General features: G+C 54.4%; 6 protein-coding genes across 6 annotated transcripts; 2 read left to right on the top strand and 4 right to left on the bottom strand.

Moving 5' to 3' along the window:
- Positions 1-292: 292 nt before the first annotated feature.
- Positions 293-2,625, bottom strand: EsH8_I_001218 (histidine--tRNA ligase; the record flags this gene model as incomplete). The annotated part of the gene is made up of 8 exons (XM_083268631.1): positions 293-730; positions 792-933; positions 987-1,015; positions 1,073-1,127; positions 1,184-1,876; positions 1,933-2,090; positions 2,212-2,336; positions 2,406-2,625. The coding sequence occupies 8 exons, from the start codon at positions 2,623-2,625 to the stop codon at positions 293-295; spliced, it is 1,860 nt and encodes a 619-aa protein (XP_083119069.1).
- Positions 2,626-5,025: 2,400 nt separating this feature from the next.
- EsH8_I_001217 (P-loop containing nucleoside triphosphate hydrolase protein) lies at positions 5,026-9,262 on the top strand (the record flags this gene model as incomplete). The annotated part of the gene is made up of 6 exons (XM_083268630.1): positions 5,026-5,275; positions 5,330-5,988; positions 6,038-6,132; positions 6,182-6,905; positions 6,965-9,178; positions 9,236-9,262. The coding sequence occupies 6 exons, from the start codon at positions 5,026-5,028 to the stop codon at positions 9,260-9,262; spliced, it is 3,969 nt and encodes a 1,322-aa protein (XP_083119068.1).
- A 755-nt stretch (positions 9,263-10,017) lies between these two features.
- On the bottom strand, positions 10,018-10,581 carry EsH8_I_001216 (cupin domain-containing protein; the record flags this gene model as incomplete). The annotated part of the gene is made up of 1 exon (XM_083268629.1): positions 10,018-10,581. One exon carries the CDS (start codon positions 10,579-10,581, stop codon positions 10,018-10,020), a length of 564 nt encoding a protein of 187 aa, XP_083119067.1.
- Positions 10,582-11,542: 961 nt separating this feature from the next.
- On the bottom strand, positions 11,543-13,964 carry EsH8_I_001215 (uncharacterized protein; the record flags this gene model as incomplete). The annotated part of the gene is made up of 6 exons (XM_083268628.1): positions 11,543-12,477; positions 12,536-12,736; positions 12,790-12,984; positions 13,034-13,289; positions 13,348-13,746; positions 13,812-13,964. 6 exons carry the CDS (start codon positions 13,962-13,964, stop codon positions 11,543-11,545), a joined length of 2,139 nt encoding a protein of 712 aa, XP_083119066.1.
- A 1,279-nt stretch (positions 13,965-15,243) lies between these two features.
- Positions 15,244-16,152, top strand: EsH8_I_001214 (SDR family NAD(P)-dependent oxidoreductase; the record flags this gene model as incomplete). Its single annotated transcript, XM_083268627.1, has 3 exons — positions 15,244-15,726; positions 15,813-15,920; positions 15,985-16,152. 3 exons carry the CDS (start codon positions 15,244-15,246, stop codon positions 16,150-16,152), a joined length of 759 nt encoding a protein of 252 aa, XP_083119065.1.
- A 441-nt stretch (positions 16,153-16,593) lies between these two features.
- On the bottom strand, positions 16,594-18,581 carry EsH8_I_001213 (uncharacterized protein; the record flags this gene model as incomplete). Its single annotated transcript, XM_083268626.1, has 7 exons — positions 16,594-16,808; positions 16,880-16,984; positions 17,038-17,714; positions 17,775-17,828; positions 17,892-18,252; positions 18,310-18,383; positions 18,442-18,581. The coding sequence occupies 7 exons, from the start codon at positions 18,579-18,581 to the stop codon at positions 16,594-16,596; spliced, it is 1,626 nt and encodes a 541-aa protein (XP_083119064.1).
- Between the last annotated feature and the right edge of the window lie 1,961 nt (positions 18,582-20,542).

Genomic DNA, 20,542 nt, shown 5'->3' with positions numbered 1-20,542 from the left:
TGCTGGTCAAAGAATCACGCAAGCGCCACTGCTGGCACGGTGTGACGAGTGATTCGAGTGGTGGACGCGCTGGAGTTTTTGGTGCTTGCCCAATCTGGCAAGCCTTCGTTCCGGAGCCTCTGTCCCATGGTTTAAAAATAAAATGGCTTCCAAGACGGAGCAATAGTTTGGTGGACGGTTGAGACGGGGGATCCCAGCCTGCGGGAGTGAGCGCAGACAGATCATCGGTCGTAGAGCATGATGGCCATTTCTATTTTGTTGTTTTGCTTCTAGTAGAGTAATCACTCTAATTCTATGCGCTCGGCGCGGGCTTGTTTTCCTCCGTCACCTCTGCCGCAGCGGGCTTCTCTTCCTCTGTGGCAGCAGCGGCCGGTGCCTCAGTGGCGGCGGCAGCAGCAGGCGTCTCAACCACCTTTTCCGAGGCAGCCGCGGGCTTGATGTCCTCGCCTCTCAGGCCTCCCACCACCCTCAGGCCCTCGGCCTGTCGGGCAATGTCGTCCAGCTCGCGCTTTCGCGACAGACGCTTCTGCACCTCAGGGACCAGCGACGCCATGTCGACGAGCTCGCCGTCCTTCTGGGGGTGCCCCTCTGGCAGTCCCAGTTCCTTGATTCTGACGACGCCCTTCTGGACCTCGTCGTCGCCGAGGATCACAGCAAACGGCGTCGCGTTGGACTCGGCCGCCTTGAACTGTGGCGGCAGCTTGGGCTTAACCTTGTACAGGAGCTCGGCCTGGTAGTTACGATTGGTGTCAGCGCGGTTCTTTCTTGGTTCGCATCGTGTGTTTTCCTACCTTGACACCAGCGTCCCACAACCTTGAGCACACCTCGAGTCTCTCCTTGAGCAGACCGGCCTTGGATCCCAAGGACATGACAAATACGTCAACTGTGCTTTGCGGCGTTTCGCTCTCGGCTTGCATCCGGGCCTTGGTAATGCTACACACGTCGTCAGTATTTAAGGTTTCTTCTCAGAAACAAATCTGACGAACCTGAAGATTCTCTCGATACCGAAGGAGACCTAAAAACCAATGTCAGAATCTTCGTTTGCTTCGATCTACAGCAGTGGTGAACTTACTCCGACGCAAGGAATTTGGGTCTTGCCAGAGAACATGCCCACAAGGTTGTCATAGCTATCGCCCTGTTAGCTGCTTCAAATCCATAACCAAAAACTCTGGATCACACTTACCGGCCACCGGCTGCAACGCTGCCAACTCCGACGCTAGGGTCATCCGAACGGTCCTCGTCGTCCTTGTCCTTGCTCTTGCTCTTCTTCTTGGACTTGACTGTTTTGTCGTTCGCGTCAGGGGCAGTAGAAGGTGCGGATCCTTCCGTGACAACCTCGTAGATGACACCAGTGTAGTAGTCCAGACCACGGGCAAGGGAGAGGTCAAATGATACTCTATCGAGAGCGCCAAAAGCCTCAAGGTAGTTGAACAGAAGCTCGAGGTCAGCCATGCCGGCCTTCATCGAGGCATTGGCCGCCAGCTTCTCATCCCGCTGCAGTTTCCGGAGGAGGTCTTGCTTGCCCTTAAGGACAACCCACTCGCCGATCTTGTCGGCGACCTCCTCAGCCAGACCCTTCTCCTCAGTCATCTCCTTGCGCACGTCCGCCCATGGCAGCTTGTCGAGCTTGTCCACGGCGGAGGATATCGTCCTGATCTTATCTTCTGGCACGCCGCAGACCTCGAAGATGCCATCGAGGATCTTGCGGTGGTTGAGCTTGATGGTGTAGTTTCCGTTCCATCCGAGGCCCTCGAAGACTTCCACAACGATACGAATGATCTCGGCGTCAGGAATCATGGAGTCGTAAGTGCCGGCAATGTCGAAATCGCACTGGTAAAACTCGCGCATGCGGCCCTTGTTCATGGCAGGCTGGTCCCTGTGGTAGATCAGCTAGCCGTAACAGAGCTTAGGGGGAAATGATATATGCCGTACCGACGGTAGACCTTCGAGATGTGGTAGCGCTTGACACTCTGGATGTCCTTGTTCATGGCGAGCCATCGCGCAAAGGGTACCGTCAAGTCATATCTCAGGGACGTGAGCTCACCACCCTGGTCGGCCAAGTCGTAGATGAGCTTGGAGTCCTCGCCATACTATTGAGGTGCTGGTCAGCATCTTGTCGATTTGATATGGGAAGTGGATCGCGGGGTTCGCAGCTGTCCCTCTTGTGCGGACGAAGGTGGGGGGAGGGGAGGGGCATTGTGAAAGTCGTACTTTGCCTGAAAGAATCTCCTTCAGCTCGAAAACAGGGGTATCAAGTTCCATGCCACCGTGCTTCTGGAAAACGCCCTTCAACTGCGAGAAGATCTTCTCACGGATGAGCATGTCCTTGCCGAACCCTTGAAGCACAATATTGTATTAGTCGGGTCGTACGATTTCGGCGTAAAGGCGACAGAGCGAAGACTGACAATCCTTGGTGCCCTTGGGGGTCTTTAGTTCGAATTTGGATTTGGGCGCCATGGCGGGCAAATGTTCGATATCGCTTCGGTACGGAGGGGACGACGAAGAAAACGCGCGACGGCTGGGTCTGCTAGGCAAAAGAGGGGGTGAAATTGGGCTTTGAGAAAGAAAAGTCAGTCGGTAGGCCGGCCGGGCAAACCTCGAGAAAGTCTTCACCTGGGTCTGCATTCACCTGGCTTCCAGTTTCTCGGGCGTTGCGCAAGGGGAACCGACTTAACAAAAAAGCGGCCCGCGGATCTTGGTGGTGACTCAATCGCAAGTTTTGGAGGGGCCGAATGACTTGCGACAGGTTTTGGGGGGTTGTGAGGTCAAAAATGGCTGCAAGGCTGTGACAGAACTGGGATGCACCTGCTTGTGCGCCGCCCAATGACGTTGCCCCGTTTGTGACAGCATGCTCCTGCACCACTAGTAAGGCTGACAGCTGCCGGCAATTCCTCGGAAGGACTAGACTGCTGAACATGAGAGAGCTCTATTTTACTTCAAAGTGGTTTCTCAATCGCCGGGGTCACTTTTGACCTTAGTATTCGCTTGTTACGCGGCAATGGATACAATGCTGTGGCGCTGCAGCATTTGGTTAAGTCAGAAAACCGGTAATATCAGACGGCAGACATGTCATATCGCTCCTCAAACGCGAACCTGGGATGGGTGCCCGGCTTAAGGTGGACCATATCGACAAGTGATTAGAGCATGAGCTAGAGTTCCTGGGTGTGTTTTGGTTTGGTATTTTCTCCGTATTTTTTTTTTCCTTTTTTTTTTCTTTTTCTTTTTCTTTTTTCACTTTTTAGAATACAGTCCCAGCTACTCTGCAATACTGGTAGACTGTCTGGGTGCAGTTTGCCGCCCATCGGGTTGGGTGGTGGTGGTGGAATACATCTTCGGGTACCATACACGCCTGTCGCGGAGTGATTGGCCGCATATCATAGGGCAACGCCGTTACCTTGCAGTCGGGGTGTTGCCTGGAGTCCGACCCCGAGAAACACCACACGGCAAGACGGGAGATCCGTTTAGATTATGCATGGCCGGGGCAAGTGTCCCTGTGAAAAGGTGTGGCTCAGGTAGCGGCACCACCCCGTCAGAGGCGCAACCCGTTGGAGCTGGACGTAAATCGGGTTCCCAACTATCGAGCTAGGCTTGGTGCCTGGTCGTAGAACAGCAGCTGGCGAGGCGAATCGATAAACTTACGCGACGGAGCGGTGTCTGGTCAGGTTTAATTTCCATCGTTGGAAATGCGACACGTTGCTAGGCGGCCAATTATCGAAGAATGAGTCATGCGGCAAGAACATGCTGGTGGCATGCGCTTCTCTGGGCGGTCTTGGATCTGATGTGTTCCAGTTCAAACACGTACCGGTGCTGCATCTCGGCGAATCTGAATTTACGGATGAAGAGAGTGGGCAGATACCTGACGCACGGGTCGTAAAATCGTTTTACGACACTAAAAAGTGGTTTTACGACGCTAAAATGATGCGAGACATGGGGCTAACCATTCTCTGTACGATGCCGTTGGGTTTCGCAGGCAACAGAGACACGGTGGCTATTGGGACTTTGGCATCGCTAGCTATAATCCTTGTTTCCAAAGTACCTTGCCAAGCTCCTCAAGGCCTGGCTGGCTGCAAACGGGTTGAATCTGACCTCTTTGGGCGGTTCTGATAGCGCAGACTCGTCACGCCAAGGTATGTCCCAAGTGCGGTGCAACCTCATCTCACGTTTCTTGAAGGCCTGGGATAAGGGATATTGGCATGATATTTCGAAGTTCTCTAGGGCAAGTGTGTCGCCTATAGCTCTCGACTACGGAGCTGTGCAACATGTTGTTGTTCTGATCAGTCGGGAGGGAGCCTGAGGCAGTTTACTCATTCACTTATACTATTTACATTGTACATTGATCGCACTCCCTCCAAATAGACTCAAACCCCGGGGATTTCCTCACGGAAGGGCAGAAAGTGACCCGTGCATTATTCTCTGGCCATTCCTAAGCGGTCCAAATATCCACCCGGTGTGGGTCCAGCTGACCTACACTACCACCTAAGTTGGTACCTACCTAGGTACGTAGTACCTCCCGTCCGTTTGAACCTGGGGTCGCCCCCCGCTGGCAAGTCTAGCACCCACCACTCCCTGCTACCTCAACAAGCCTCTTTGGGACCACGCATCTGCAGGTCTCGTAAAGTACCTTCAACTAATACCTTCCACATGAACGAATGAATTTACGGAGGAGTGAGGAGGGAAGGGGGGTCTGTAAACGCCTCGTGTGAATCCGTCATGCCACCATGCTCGACTAAAAACTGCCTTATGAGGCTCTCGTTGTCGTCGCTTTCTTCTGTTGTCTTCTTTGACGTCTATGTATGTGTATAAACCTGTGTCCGACCATCTTGGTTTCTTCCCCGATTGCTCCCTTCTATTGCCGCAAGCCTTTTTCCTTGCTGGCTATTCATTCCCCTTCGACCCTTCCATCATTTCCATGCCTTAAATAGCGGGAACGCCATTACAGCTTCTTTTCCGACGGCAAATTCTCCGGAAGATCATGCCATTTTGTGCTCTGTTTTCAGGAGCAAATACTTCATAAATACCACCAGCATGGATCCGGTTTCCCCAGATGGGTTGCCCTCAGTGGCAACTAGCGTCGAGGAAAAGAAGGATACGATGCTTTCTGCGTCCAGTAAAAGCGAAGAGACGACGCCCGAGGCAAAGCCAAAACCCGAACGAGAACCCAATATCAAGGACTACTTGCGTGTTTTTACCTACGCTACTAAATGGGACATCTTCGCGTACTTCGCTGCCGGCCTTGCCTCAATTGCTGCCGGTACTACCTTGCCTCTGATGAACAGTAAGCAAATATGGTGCCGAGTATTACGTTCCAACTTCTAACCTCTCTGTCAAGTCATTTTTGGACAGCTTGTCAATCAATTCAACGGGTACTTGGTTGACGACGGTACTACGACCGAAGACGCCTTCAGGGCAATTGCCGACAGACAGGCGCTCTATCTATTTATCCTGTTCCTGGCACGTTTCGTTCTCAACTACATCAACAAGTTTGCCTTCCGGATGATTGGTATCCGTCTGTCGTCAGCCATTCGTTTGCACTACCTTCAGAAACTCTTTGGTCAGACTATCCATGTACTGGATTCGATGCCTGCCGGGGCTGCTGCTGCCACCATAACCTCCACCGCAAATACCCTCCAGATTGGCATTTCCGAAAAGCTGGGTGTTTTCCTCGAGTTCAACGGCACAATCTGGACTGCCATCATCATAGCCTTCACCTACAGTTGGGCATTGACTCTCGTCACATCATCGATTATCCTGTTTATCTTATTAGTTCTCGCGATACTCATGCCTTTCATTGTCAAAGGCCACAACCAAATGAACAAGGCGGAGGGCAAGGCTGCTTCTGTTGCCAGCGAGGCATTCTCGAGTATCCGAATGGTTACTGCTTGTGGTGCGGAAGGTCACATTGCTGCTCGGTACGCCCGCTGGGTCAATGTCGCCCTTCGGAAAGGCCAGGCCACGGCGCCTCTGCTGGCTCTTCAATTTGGCGCTATTGTACGTTAAGTTTCTTCTGAATAGGATGAAATAGACTGACTCTCAACAGTTCTTCGGTATGTTCGCTACGTTTGGTCTCGCGTTCTGGTACGGCACGCATGCATGGGTGGACGGGCGAGTCGGCAATGTAGGCGACGTTATCATGTAAGCAAACCGGAGACATGCTTTGAGATTCCCCTAACATTCACCCTAGTGTCCTTATGTCCGTCATGCTCATCGTCATGTCCCTCGAGCGCATCAGTACGCCAATTCTTGCTATCAGCAAGGCAATGGTAGCGGCATGCGAATTCCTCACTGTTATCGACGCGCCCCATCCGAGAACAGGGGGGCTGAGAGACCCTCAAGTTTCCGCAAACAAGAATATCGAGTTCAGGGGTGTCACGTTTGCATATCCCAGTCGTCCGCATGTCAAAGTTCTAGATGACTTGGATCTGTCCATTGAGGCTGGTAAAGTGACGGCCATAGTCGGGCCTTCAGGTTCAGGCAAAAGCACTATCGTGGGGCTGATTGAACGTTGGTATACTCTGCAGGACCAATATGTTATTGCCAAGACGATTGAACCAGATAAAGTCAAGGAGGCCCAAAAGAAGAAGAAGATGAAAAAGAAAGGTAAAAAGGAGGACTCTGACGATGAGGACAAGCCTGAGCCTGAGGAAACTGGTCCTGCTGTTGAGCTCAAAGGCACCATTACCACTTCCGGTCACAGCCTAGACGATATCGACTTGAAATGGTGGCGATCGCAAATCGGCTTGGTTCAGCAGGAGCCGTTCTTGTTCAATGACACCATATATAAAAATGTTTCCTATGGACTTATAGGGACCTTGTGGGAGGACGAATCGGAAGAGAAGAAAAGGGAGCTTGTCAAGGAGGCTTGTCAAGAATCATTTGCTGATGAGTTCATCGACCGCCTGCCAGATGTGAGGAGCCCCTTCCCTTTTTTTTCCAGCTTTACAAGGACTAACCTTTTTTCAACTAGGGATATAACACCCAAGTTGGCGACAGTGGCGCAAAGCTTTCCGGTGGTCAACGTCAGCGTATCGCTATTGCTCGAAGCATCGTCAGAAAGCCGAAAATTGTCATCCTTGACGAAGCCACAAGTGCCATCGATGTTCGTGGCGAGAGAATCGTACAAGCTGCACTCGACAAAGTATCCAAAAATCGAACAACGATCACAATTGCTCATCGTCTTTCCACCATCAAGAAGGCCGACCGCATCGTTGTTCTGAAGAAAGGAAAGGTTGTTGAACAAGGAACCCACGAGAGTCTTCTGAAGGACAACGACGGCGTATACTACGGACTGGTTCATGCCCAGCAGCTTTCACTTGGCGATCAAACAGAAGGAAATGACGAAGACAACAAGGAAGAAGAGCTGAGCACGGTTCTTGGCCGAGAGAAGAGTGCCGCACAAACCGATGCCGAAAGCACGCACCAAAAGGCCGAGGCCACGAACCGCAATCTTTTCCAAAGTTTCGGGCGGTTGCTTTACGAGCAGCGTAGCCGCTGGCTTCTCTGCATCTTGACGGTCGTCTTTGCCGCCGGCAGTGCGTCTGGAACCCCAATACAGGCGTGGCTTTTTTCCAAAGTCATCGTAGTTTTCAACCCCCTAAACAGCCCGGACAAGATTCGTAGCGACAGCAACTTCTGGTCACTCATGTGGACAGTATTGGCGATTGGCGTCGGGCTGTCATACTTCGCCATGGGGTTTGTGTCAACTCATTTGGCTCACTTAATCTGCGCAACGTACAGACAACAGTATTTCGAGGCCATCCTTTTCCAGAAAACCTCGTTTTTCGATGAAGAAGAGAATTCCCACGGTAGTTTGACAGCCCGAGTTGCCGGAGACCCTAAGCAACTCGAAGAGCTGCTTGGTCTCAATATGGCCATGGTCTATACGGCAATTTTCACTGTCATTGGTGCAATCTCTATTGCCTTTGCCTTCGGCTGGAAGCTGGCGTTGGTTGCTCTCTGCGTTACGATGCCCGTTGGTCTCGTCTCCGGATACCTCAGGTTCAAGTACGAGATTGAGTTTGACAAGATGAACGCGATCGTCTTCGCCGAGAGCTCCAAGTTCGCTGCCGAATCCATCGGGGCATTCCGAACTGTTTCGGCGCTGACCTTGGAGGATGTGACGTGTCTGCGGTATGAGAACCTACTCAAGGGCCATGTAAACCAAGCGTTCAAGAAAGCAAGGTGGACCAGCTTCGTTTTCGGCTTCTCAGACTCGGTATCTATAGCTTGTCAGGCCCTCATTTTCTGGTACGGGAGTCGACTGTTGGCTTCCCGCGAGTATTCGCCCGAAGCGTTCTTTGTTTGCTTCATGGCCGTGATCCAAGGCGCAGAAGCAGCCGGATCAGGTCTCAGTTTCGGCCCCAACGCGGCGCAGGTTACGGGAGCTTCGAACCGCATCATCAACATGCGCGATTCCAGAAACCATGATCTTATCCCGGCAACCGAAAACATCCCCAACACGGAAGGTGGTATACAAATCGAGTTGCGAGACATACACTTCAGATACCCCACCCGCGACGTGTCGGTCTTCAAAGGGCTTAATCTGACCATCGAAAAGGGGCAATTCGCTGCCCTTGTCGGTGCATCTGGTTGCGGAAAAACGAGCATCATATCTCTCATGGAACGTTTCTATGATGTAGAGAAGGGGGCTATTCTTTGCAACGGGAGGGACATCAAGGACGTCAATGTCTACGAGTACCGCAAACAATTGTCCCTTGTAGCCCAAGAGGCCACGCTCTTCCAGGGGACAATCAGAGAGAATATACTACTAGGGATGGACGACAAGTCTGTAACCGACGAGCAACTACATCGGGTATGCCGAGATGCTTCGATCCATGAATTTGTTGCGTCCCTCCCAGAGGGATACAATACGGACATCGGTAGCAAGGGCGTTTCGCTTTCGGGCGGGCAAAAGCAACGTGTGGCTATTGCTCGAGCGCTCATGAGAAACCCAAGTATTCTACTCCTCGACGAAGCGACTAGTTCTCTCGACTCCGAGTCTGAGAAGCTGGTTCAGGCTGCCTTTGAGAGAGCAGGCAAGGGTCGCACCATGGTCGTTGTTGCGCACCGCCTCGCAACGGTCCAGAATGCGGATGTCATCTTCGTACTGGGTGAGGGCAAGCTGCTAGAGAAGGGCAGCCATGCAGAGTTGCTGAAGAAGAAGGGTGTTTACTGGCATATGGTAAGTTTGACGCTCTGGAGTTTGGACTTGAGAGAACGATACTGACTATTCTTTTAGTGCCAAAGCCAGGCGCTCGATCGATAGACTTGCACGCGGATCGCTAGGAAGGAAGAAGCAGAAGAAAACCCCGGCAATCCCGATAGATGAGCATCGCTCTGCAGTCTTCCTCACTCTGCCGCCGGAAATTTATTTCGTGGTACTTCTACCATTCCCATCTCGTTTTCTTCATCATGAGATTCTTGTCATTGTTCTCTTCGCCTTCTTTTCTACAATCTAACGAGGACGCATGCAAAACGTGAAGCAGGAAAGTCAATGGCTGGTGTTCGGCCATATTTATCAACCGTGTGGCTGCCGATACCTAGTTAGGAGTTAGAGATCCATTTTTGCACCACTCTCTCTGTCATCTGAGGAAAGCAATTTGTGTATGCTATTGTTTGTGGGACTTGTGATAGAGCTGGAAACACGAAATCCTCACTCTTTGTGCAGAGAGAGCAAACTGTACTTTACTGGAACAATCCACCCCTTGTACTCATAATATTTATAAGCAGAAAACCCCCTTTCACAGCAATCATAGCCGGCTCGGACAAGCTCTGGGCGCTGGACAGTTAGACAATGAGAAACCGGCTTCCAAGATGTTGCTGAATACCACGAGTGAGACGCACTCATAAATACCTGAGCATATATGAACGAAAATAACACTATAGTCACGAGTATGATGTGCAGCGTCAAAGTCTCAATACGATTCACCGCCGCTTTCTCTGCGCCTATTTACGCCTCTGGTATGGTCTGTCCATGCCCAGCTCGTGTCTTCGAGGGCATTGAACACAGGATCAAAGTCCTCACGCACCAGACGGCTTCACATCGCCCATGCCTTCGCCGTAATCCTCCTTCAAAGCCCGGCCCTCGACCTCGAGCGGCTTGCTCTCCTGGAGCACATAGAGCATCCTGCCCCACTTTGTCTCGCTGGTGTTCCTCCAAGCATGCATTGTCCCCCTCTGCACGGAAATGTCGCCCCTCCGCATCCGTCTCGTCTCGCCCGAGTCCAGGACCAGGTCAATCTCCCCCTCGAGCACGACGCCGTAGTCCAGGCTGACGGTGCGGTGCATGGGCGACAGCAGGCCGGGCGGCATGTCAACGATGCGCACGACGCTGCCGCCCGGGACCACGATGCCCGGGGGGTCCGCCAGGCGTTGGGAATAGGCCCGGACGTCCTCGTTCGCGTCAAAGGAGACGGGGGTCTGCTCGGTCGTGTAGCCGAGGTAGAACTTGGCGTCGCCGCCGACGGTTTGCTGAGGGATCTCGTCGGCGAGGGTGGTGTTGAAGACCGCCTTGCCGTCTTCCGTGTGGTCTGTGATGAAGCGCTGGGGGCGACGGAGGTCGCTGGCTGGTGTCTGGGAGGCCATTTTTGTTTTTGTTTCTTTTCTTGACCTTTGTTTCCACTTTCTTCTGCTTATTGCCCTTCTCGTGTGTGTATGTGTGTGTACCTGTTGAGGCTCCCAAGATTATGCTGCTTGCGTTTCTTGCTCTGATAGTCGTTGGTACAATATCAATTGAGGTAGAGTTGAAAGAGGAATGAGCTGTTGCTGGATATCTCCGCAGCGGAACTGGCGGTCTTCTACTCCCCATTCAAGAGCTCGGGAATTTACAATCCCCGCCAGACTGCGAGGGGTTTCGTCTCATGCATCCTACCCCGCCCCCCCTCGACCTCAGTAGATCGAAGTAGTTGCCGGGCTGGTTTCCGAGGTTGTATACTGCGAAGAGCCCACGGGCGCCGTCGGAAAGTGGAGGTGGGGGCCGGAAAGGAGGAGGAGGCGGTGGGGGGTGGGAGGCCAGTGGGCGGAATGTGCGGGGATGGGAAGGCCGGCAGACGCTATCCGTGTGCGATGATGTATCGCCATGATCCTGGCCGGCAGCCCGGTAACTGCAGCCAAGGACCTCAGAACCCGGGGCAGGTTCTCCCTGCAGCGCCCGTTCGTCCCGTGGTTTGACGCTCTGCGTGGGCTGTGGTGATCGTGGGGTACGGGGATCAGCTTGGAATCTGCCATGCCATTGCAGCGGACGAGTTGGACGGACAGAAAGTTTGTTGACACAACAGCTCAGTATAATTTTAAGTTTCCGACGTTTTTAAACGGATGAGATTGGGCGGGAACGGGAGGACGTCCCATTTGTTGCGCTCGTTCCCGGACTATCTCCAATTAAGCATCAGATGTTAGCAAGAAGCACACACACTGCCAATCAAGATTACAGAGCTGGGTATTCGACAGACTTGTACAGCCCGAGTGACATAATGAACTATATACAATGCCCCCAGTATTCAGGTCCTTCCAATTTGTTACAGTCCCCCCCACCACCGATGTCCACCGCTTATTCTATCCTGCGGCATGATGACACGTTGGGCACGCCCGTTCCCTCTACTACCTTGGCGCCCACGACCTTATAGATGGGGATTTCGGCCAGGAACTTTGTGATGTGGTGGAGCGTTGGCAGCTTCTCCCAGTCGTGGGCCTCCAGCTTGACCGACACATCGGACGACCTGGATACGGCGTGTACCGCAGCGGGGACGTCGCGGGCCTCGTCCTCGTGTGGCACCACGCAAGCATACTCGGCGTCGGCCTTGCCGGGCTCCCCGACCGAGGGGATGTACCGATACGTGAGAAGACCGTAGTCTGCCTCGCCACCAATAGTACCCTGCTCCGTCTTGGGATCGTCTTGGGTCAGGTTCTTGATGGAGATGTCGGCGAAGGTGGTACCGCGCCAGGAGGCGCGCACGCGGGAATCCGTCGCATGGTGCTCGAATTCGATGTCGCAGAAGAGCTTGGGCATGCCGAGCTCCTCGCGGCCCGAGACTATGGGGTCGGCGAGGGACTCGAAAAGGACGGGGAGGTGGGTTCCATTTATGGTGGTTCCGTCGCGCTTCACGTACTCGATGCCGTGGATGTAGAGACCCAGGTGGTTGTAGCCGCCGCCGCCGAGCCAGGACATGTTGTTCAGCCTGGTGACGGAGAGGGACGCGGTGCAGACGGTTCCTGGCTCCTTGAAGCGGAAGGATTCGGTGGGCAGGATGGTGTCCAAGAGGGTTCGCGATGTGAGGAATTTGACGGACATGGTCTTGAACGTACGTTCGAGCTCCGCTGGTTGGCGCCGGCCTAGGAAGTCTTGACGAGGGCCGGGGAAGGGCCCGAAGCCGGTGGGCATGCGCCACAACAAGTCCTTCTTCTTGGACCAAAGGTATCGGTTGAAAATCTTTGTCGCGTTGTCGTGCTCATCGTGGCCGAAGTTGTAATTCGTGTATTTCATCACTGCCAGGCCTTTGTTAGTGGTGCATCGTTTAAAGTCTTGAGGGGGAGGTTGGCGAACTTTGAATGGCAGGCGGCTGCCCGGGTATTCTGTCCTTTCCAGCCTGTCGAGAGAATTCCTGGACAGTGTGCGCGCGCTCCATTCGGATCTTCTCGTAGAGGCGGAGCCGTTCTGGGACGTCCTCGGGAGACGTTCCTAGAGGCAGAACGACCCCCAAGGCGGCGGCGTCTTCCATCGCTTGACCGGCTCCCTGACCTTGGTCTGTCTTCTTGTCAGTATCTTGAAAGGGCCCGACGCGAACCATGGGCACCTACGAGGCGTAAAGGGGTGTGCGGCATCGCCCAAGAGAGCTAGCTTGCCGTTCACCCATGACGGCATGGCCTCCATATCCAACAGTTGCCAAACATTGACTTCGTTCGGGTCAACCTTTTTGATCAGCTGCAACAGAGCAGGATCGAACTCCCCATAAACCTTGAGAAGCTGCTCAATGGAGCCCTTTTTGTTCCACTCTGGTATTTTGTTAGTCGTTGAAGAATGAACGAATTACGGGAAACCTACCGTCGGTCGCGGTTGCGTGAGACTCGGTATCGGGATGGATACACACAAAGTTCAACAGTTGGTTGTCGTTGCACGGGTAAATCACTAGACGTCTGTCCGTACTGAACCATATACCAAGCGAGTTTTCCTTCTCGATCAGAGGGGCAGTGATGGGGTCCTCCAGGGCAGCGGCGCGAGGGATGAGGAAGCGGAATGCCGCCTTGCCAGAGCGGAACAGCTTGTAGTCGGTGCCGGTTATGAACTTTCTGACCTTGGACTAACGGGAAAGGTTAGCCGCACGGCAACTGATTGCTGGTCCGGACATCGAAACCTACGTAGATACCGTCAGCACCGAGGATGACATCGGCCTGAATTGTTGTCCCGTTTTCCAGCTTCAACTCGCCCTTCTCGGGATCCGCGCTAACAACTTTGGAGGCGACGTGGACCTTCGCCGGCGAGCCAACTCCACCTTCTTGAATGGCGACATTCCGGATCTCGTTGTGAAGATAAGCGCGATGAACCAGCTGCCACGGATGTTGCCATTGGTCCTGGGACTTTGAGATGTCGACGTCGAAGCCGCCCTGGTTGTGCAAGTTTCTCTCCTTGAAGTGAAGCGAAGGGTTGGCGCCGAAGGTCTCGGGGTAGATTCCCCATCTCCTCAGGAGGCCGTTGGCATTGGGTGCCAAGTGCACGGCAGCGCCGGTTTCGTTGATGAGTCTCGATTGCTCATAAAGCTGGACCAGGCGAGTGAGCATCAATCACGCAAGACGGGTGGAAAGAGAACTGCAAGGGCACTTACATCAACTTGGTGACCCTGTCGGCGCAATGTAATGGCGGCACTCAGGCCACCAATACCGGCGCCCACGATAGCGATTTTGAGAGGTCTAGGATAGTCGTGAACCAGAGGATTCGAGGATACCCCATTGGGGGTTTGGTCCTCGTTGGCCGACATGATGGCAATTTGACCTGGGGAAAGTGTGAGATGTTCTGGCAGATGTGAAACACGTGCTACTTGACTCCGGCTACGATGGATGAGAGAAGAAGGGTCGGCCGAGATGTGAGTAAGGAAGAATGGCTGTTATAGAAAGCCGACGTCTGCATTAAGAAAGAGGAGACGGATAATAACCCAAAGTGAGGGAGACAAAACCGTGAAGGCAGGGCGCGGGCTACCCTCCATCTCAAACGCTCCCCACCCCCGCTGCGCCAGGCATCGGGTGGCCGCACTCGTTCCCGGCCCCTCCCCCCTTGTTCCTATCGCAACCACGATTGACTGCCACCAAATCGCGGGCTCTAACGAATTACCGAAGCGCCCATTGAAAAGAGAATGACCATTCGACCAAGGTGGAAGCCCCATGTGCACCTGCCGTCCCACTGACATCCGCCAGAACAGCTCGGGCAGCTTGAAGGGGCGCTGAATTTGCCCCCCTCCTCCCCCGCATTCTGTGCCGGCGGACGGGAGGCCGGAAGTATGGCGGGGGAGGAGACCACTCACTACCTACTTTTCTACGGAGCACTCCATACCTTACCGCAGATCTTCCCGAGCCCTTGAAACAAGCTGACAACCAAGCTTATGCATAACGAGTTAGCGGGATGCTGAAATGGTGACCCCCGCAGTACGACTTTAGAGGAAGGTGGCAGGTGCATTGAGGTAGCAGACATTCTTGGAATGGACGCGGGTAGGGGATGCGGCAACTTTGGAGGGGTAGCGAGACAGAGACTTCGGCTTGTGGGGGGGTTGGGGCGCTCCCGTCACTGCAGGGCAGCCATCAGCTGTCGTAGTCCGTCCGATATAGCAGCGAGTCCCATCCGCAGCGTATTACAGCAGCCTCGCAAGCATCCGAGTCTATTTCATTTCGCCGTGTGAACGTTCATGACACCAGCAATGTGGGTTGCACAGAATTCAATTTCATTGGACAGGCCATACTAACCGGGCACCTTCCAGGTCTTACCTTGCCGCTGTTCCGCTGGTCGGAACACATTGCCGGCAATATTGCAAGACACGCTACGCTGTGAGCTGGCCCCCTGCGGGTCACTCGGCATCCGTCCTTGCCGCCCCGTCTTCGGCACCCGTGTAGCCAGCGTAACCCCCGACTTACCCCTCCCCGACACCGGCCCTCCGACATATGCTCCCCGGGAGCACAAACACTTTTCCGGACTGAAGCCCCCAACACTCCATACATCTTCCACTCTGCCTCCGCCGAGAGGGTAAAAAAAAAAAAAAAAAACCCCTCATGTCTCCGATTCCCACCGCCCTCATCACGGCAGGAAGCGCGGGCCTCGGCGCCGCAACTGCCAAACTCTTCGCCCAGAACGGCTACAATGTGGTCGTGAACTACGCCAACAACGCCGACCGCGCCGAATCGCTCGTCCAGGAGTTGAAGTCGCTCTCCCCCCTCCAGGCGAACCAGCAGCGCTTCAAGGCCATCAAGGCGGACCTTTCGAACAAGAACGAGACGTCCCAGCTCGTGAAGCAAGCCGTCGAGTCCCTGGGCCGTCTCGACGTGCTCTTCTCCAACGGCGGCTGGACGAGGCTGCGAAACATAGAGGACTTGGACGACAACGTCGACGAGGACGACTGGGACCGCTGCTTCAACATGAACGTCAAGTCGCACCTGTTCCTCATGCATGCTGCGCGGCCTTACCTCGACGAGGCCGAGGGCGCCTTCATCTCCACGGCGTCGCTGGCTGGCGTCAAAGTCAGCGGGAGCTCTCTGGTACGCCATATCCCCCCTCCCTCCCCCTCCACCCTTTTTCCCGCGCGAAGCGACAGGGCGCAGCGCTCTCTAACTATGCACGAAAGGCGTACTCCGTGACGAAAGCTGCCCAGATCCACCTCGTAAAGGGCCTGGCGATGGCGGCGGGCCCCCGAGTGAGAGTGAATAGCGTGTCCCCGGGTCTCATGCTGACGGTGGGTACCACTCTCGACCATCTGACGATTCTCAAGTACACATCAGCTCACCGTAACCGCACAGGAATGGGGGCTGCAGTTCCCGGAGGAACAGCAGCAGGCTGCGCGGGACAAGACACGTCTCAAGCGTCTGCCAACGGTCGAGGATGTGGCGGACCAGGTGCTGTGCTTCGCCAAGAGCAGGAGCGTCACCGGCGCTAACGCAGTTATCGACGGGGGCTTGAGTATCTGACAAGCCACAAATTGCCGGCCCCCCCTATGGGAGGTTTGTTTCTTTACTCATCGTTGAGTCAGGAACCAAGACCGGCAACCTTGACCCTCTTAAGCAGGATTTCTTAAGAAACCCGGGATGAGACGGCCTGTCCAAGGGCCTGGGAACGGGGCTGGTGCGAGGAGCTCGCAGCTGAGATTGGTGCTCATGGACCCCCTCCCCCCACAACGGACGGGGTGTCGGATAGTAGGGGTGCGCCCTCCCACATCCCGAAACGACGCACGAAAGAGCTTCGAAGGGAGAGGAAGGGAACTTTAAAAGTGGCAAACCGCCATGTTTCCTTGAGTTTAGTTTGTCAAGTGCCGGATCGTCGTGCCTGCTATACATGTGCTTGTGCTGCCCATGTTTAGTGGTACAAAAAATAAAGAAAGAAAGGAAATCCCCACCCTCAACATTCGTCTTTTACTCTCCAACCTCCCTGTCCTCACTCCAATGGATATACGAGACCACCGGCCACTTCCACGACTCGTGTCGTATCGTCTTCCCCCAAACGAATAACGGTACCCACATAACCAAGACTGCAGTAGCGATGCCTGCCATGGCTCCGAACGCATTCTGGTACCCTGCCTGCTCGACCCAGGTGTTGGTGTAGAAGGATAGTAAGAAGCCGAAGAGTGCTACGCCGACCAGTCAACTGTCTGCCGGACCGCCAAACATCACACGAAGCCAAATGGCTGAGGACACTTACACTTGAAGCCCATGACGGCCAGGGTGATTTCCCCTGCTATGGGCCGGTAGGCATCGATCACATACACAAGACAGATGTTCGTGCCCTGGGTGATGGAGAAGGTCACTGAAGAAGACGATTAGGAACGGCACCACAATAACGGCAATCAAGAGACCTACAGAGTCCAATGCCGATGGTGGGACAAATCCAATGCAGTTGGTTCTCGATGCCGACGCCATACAGCACGAGGGCCAGGGGCGTCGTGACCATGCTGATAACCATGCCCGGAAGCCGCATTTCTGGATCCCGCATTCCGCCGTTTCGCCTCGTGAACCAGTCGGCGATCATGTCGCCTAGGTGGCCGCCGGCCGGGATACCGAGCAGAGCGCCGATGATGCCCGCGACGAAGCAGAGGCCAATCTGCCACGAATCGAAACCATAGGCAGTGTAGAAAGCGGACCCGGCGTTCGAAGACACGGCTACGAGGAAACCGACCGTCACGGCTTGCACCAGAGCCGCCCAGAGAACGGGCGGCAGAAGCACCAATGCTAGAGGGCGCAGGGACAGCTTCAGCAGGCTCTCCTGTGTAAGGGTCTTGTTGAAAATCTTCAGGGACGACAAGTATGATTTCTTCCGGGACACCGAGGTTCCCAAAGAGCGGCTGCCGAGATCGGTCTCGGACCTCATCGACACGGGCTTGGTCCCGTCTAACGAGCCGAGTCGATTCCAGCTGCTCGCTTCGTCCCGCTCGTAGGCCGTCTCGGGAAAGGTAAAGAATGCCAACGCTAGAACGGCACCGATCAAGGCAGCAGAGACCTGGTAAATGACTCTCCAGTCATAGTTGATGGTGATGAGACTGCCAGAAACCAGCGGTTAGAAGGAGTTCAGACGCACAGAGGATGCTTGCATCACTTACCCCGAGATTACCAGCCCAAAGCCAACTCCAGCGGAAAGAAAGGCGGTATATAGGCTATGATGATGGCGATGATGTTAGCGATCTGCCGACCTTCGTCCCGCCGGGGCTTGCACTCACGCCATGATTGTCCCTCGCTCGTGCAGGAAGAAGACATCGGCAATCGAGATGGGGGCAATGGTCTCTGCTGCTCCCGCTCCAAATCCCATCAAGATGCGCCCGGCCAAGAAGCCGCCGTAGGAGTGTTCAAAAATGAGCCATATTGTGCACGTGAAGTAGATCGTGTAGCTGGCAACGTAAACCGGCCGTCGGCCAAACTTGTTGGCCAAGGGCACCCAGAAGAAGTTGCCCACGCCCTGGAGCAGGGCTGTTGCCGTGAAAAAGTAGGCAGTCTTCGCGATGGCAAGAGAAAAGACGTCATAGTCGGTGGCGGCCGCAGGGAAGAATTCCAAAGCCGTTTCCAACAATGCTATCGACGGGCCTGTAGCCAATCCGTCAGAAACCCGTTTTGGCCCTTACGGTGAGGAGTTCGACCTACCTGCAGCGAGAAAGTTGCACATCATCATGGCGATACAGATCAGCCCCGCCATATAGTGCTTGTACCATTGTGGCCTAGGCAAGTCAGCAAAGAGTCCCTGGCGGTTGACGATATGGGGTCGTCGGCGCCCACCAGTTTAAGGGGTCGTTCGGATCTGCGGATGGCTTGGGGATCAGTATGATCTCGTCCGTCTCTTCATGCCTGAGACGGACGTTCCCTAGCGTCCTCACGCGCGTGGATTCCGCCCGCCCATCCCTCGTGCCATCATTCATTGTTGGACTTTGTTGCTCGTCCGTACAGGGAACTCGAGGCGGTGGATTGCCACCTCGTTTGAATCCTCAGGGAGAACACGAAGCCCGCCTGGGGGGAAGTTACGAAGCTCTTTGCGGACGGGATGACGGGATGTTGTCTGAAGACCACCCGTAAAGTCGGGGAGTAGTAAAGAGCAGCTACTCCCCGGCTTGAAGGCGGCTATGATTGATGAAACAGTTGGGTTGCGGCGTACCTCCCGCGTCGACTGTTCAACGTTGTTGCATCAAGGGAGGTTTAGACGAGGCGTGGTTTACTGCCACTACCTAGCACTTTGCAGAGAGAAACGGCAGAACGTTTAAGCTTTACTGTCTCGGTAGACTGTGGACTGGGTTTCTGTGGAGAAACATGGGGCTTCTCCCGACAATTTCATACACAATGATTTGTCGGCATATAGTGGGAGATGGACGATGCCAAAGGCTGTATGAAGTTGACGGCAAAGGCAGCTGGTTGGGAATGCGTGAGGGTCACCGATGCTACGTCGGACGCGGCGTCGCAACCCAAGAGACCGAAGGGGGGAGAAAAACAACGATACCTGGCGATCTCTGGGAGGACGCGGAGCAGAGAGGGCCGGCAGGACACTGGTAGACTGGATGGCATATCTCAAGGATGGATGGGGGATGAATGTGACGGGCATAAGCAGGAGATTGTGTCAGGCCTCAACCCTGCTCGACGACGCAGCCCGCTAGATGAGGACAGACTTGGCAATGCACTGGAAAGGGACTGCAGGGATTTAGCCGCAGCGGCCACTGTCTTATCCGCGACCAAGGGGGTTTTCGATTTCAAGGGGGTAAGTTCCACCAACAAGCCTTTTGCCAAGACATTGGACATGGTTGACCGAAACATGACCAGAGAAAATCAATTGGTGGGCTCTAGAGGAACGCTAGTGTAGGAGCCAACGAGGGAGGGGGAAAAGGACAGATGACAGATGTGACTGCTCCGAGATGAGAAGTATGCAAGGCCGCCGTGGTTTTTACACAGGCACAGAGGGACGGTTTGTCGTCTCTCTAGTCAACGATAGAAGAATGGTTTCATCCTCCGCTGTTCGTCCGGTCGAGTTGGTCCCGCCGCCACCATCGCACACGTAAGATATGTGTCTGTAGACAGGTCCAAGCCTGCTTGAAGAGCCTCAAAGAGAGGAGAAGTTTGTGCCGCATGAACCACGCACAGGACACAATGTACCGTATTTGGCCATCAGCTCCGGGTCCCAATCCACGGCGTGGCATTGTTACGCAGTAGCAAAGTGTGGCTGGTGCTTAATATGGGGTTGAAAAAGTAAAAATTGGCACCATTTCGCCTAAGCGGAAAGACCCTGGCCTGTCTCGCCTGGGAGACGCGCAACGCGCTCCCCACATATTGTGCCTGGAAGGATATGTTGCCGTGGACACTAGACAACGTCAGTAAATACTCCATAGCATCACTCCTAAACGGAGATCAAGCAAAGCACAAGAGGCCTCTGATGGGGTTTCCAGCGGAGAGCTCTAGCCTCGCTCCCTGGCGGGTGCAGTGCATATGCACCCACGGCCTCGGAGTGTTCCGCTTCTGGAATGTGCCAAAGAATGCAGAGCCGTTATCTCAGCACCTGCGGACCGAGGTCGAGAACTGCAAGTTTGACCATCCTCTGGCTGGATGTCTGACGGAGTGAGGCTCGAGGGCCAGGGTCGACAGTCGTATGGCAACCACACCAGTCGTGCCGGGTCTCAGTCATCGTCTCCGCGCCGTCCGCTGGCGGCAGCAACCGCATCATTATCCATACTATGGGACTCTGTATTCGCAAGGCGAGGAGTGTTTCGATTCCCGGCTTCCCTTCCTCAGTTTCGACAGGCAGAGAGTAAACCCTTCGGCTTCTTCGGCAAAAGTTTCTGTGTTTCCATCCCCTCCCCCCCCTCCGTCTGGAGCCAGCATCTCGAAACAAAGTGAACTC

The sequence above is a fragment of the Colletotrichum jinshuiense genome, chromosome 1 (genome assembly GCF_051148585.1).
Source record: "Colletotrichum jinshuiense chromosome 1, complete sequence".
In the NCBI taxonomy this organism is placed as follows: Eukaryota; Fungi; Ascomycota; class Sordariomycetes; order Glomerellales; family Glomerellaceae; genus Colletotrichum; species Colletotrichum jinshuiense.
This window is presented reverse-complemented; position numbering and strand designations above follow the sequence as displayed.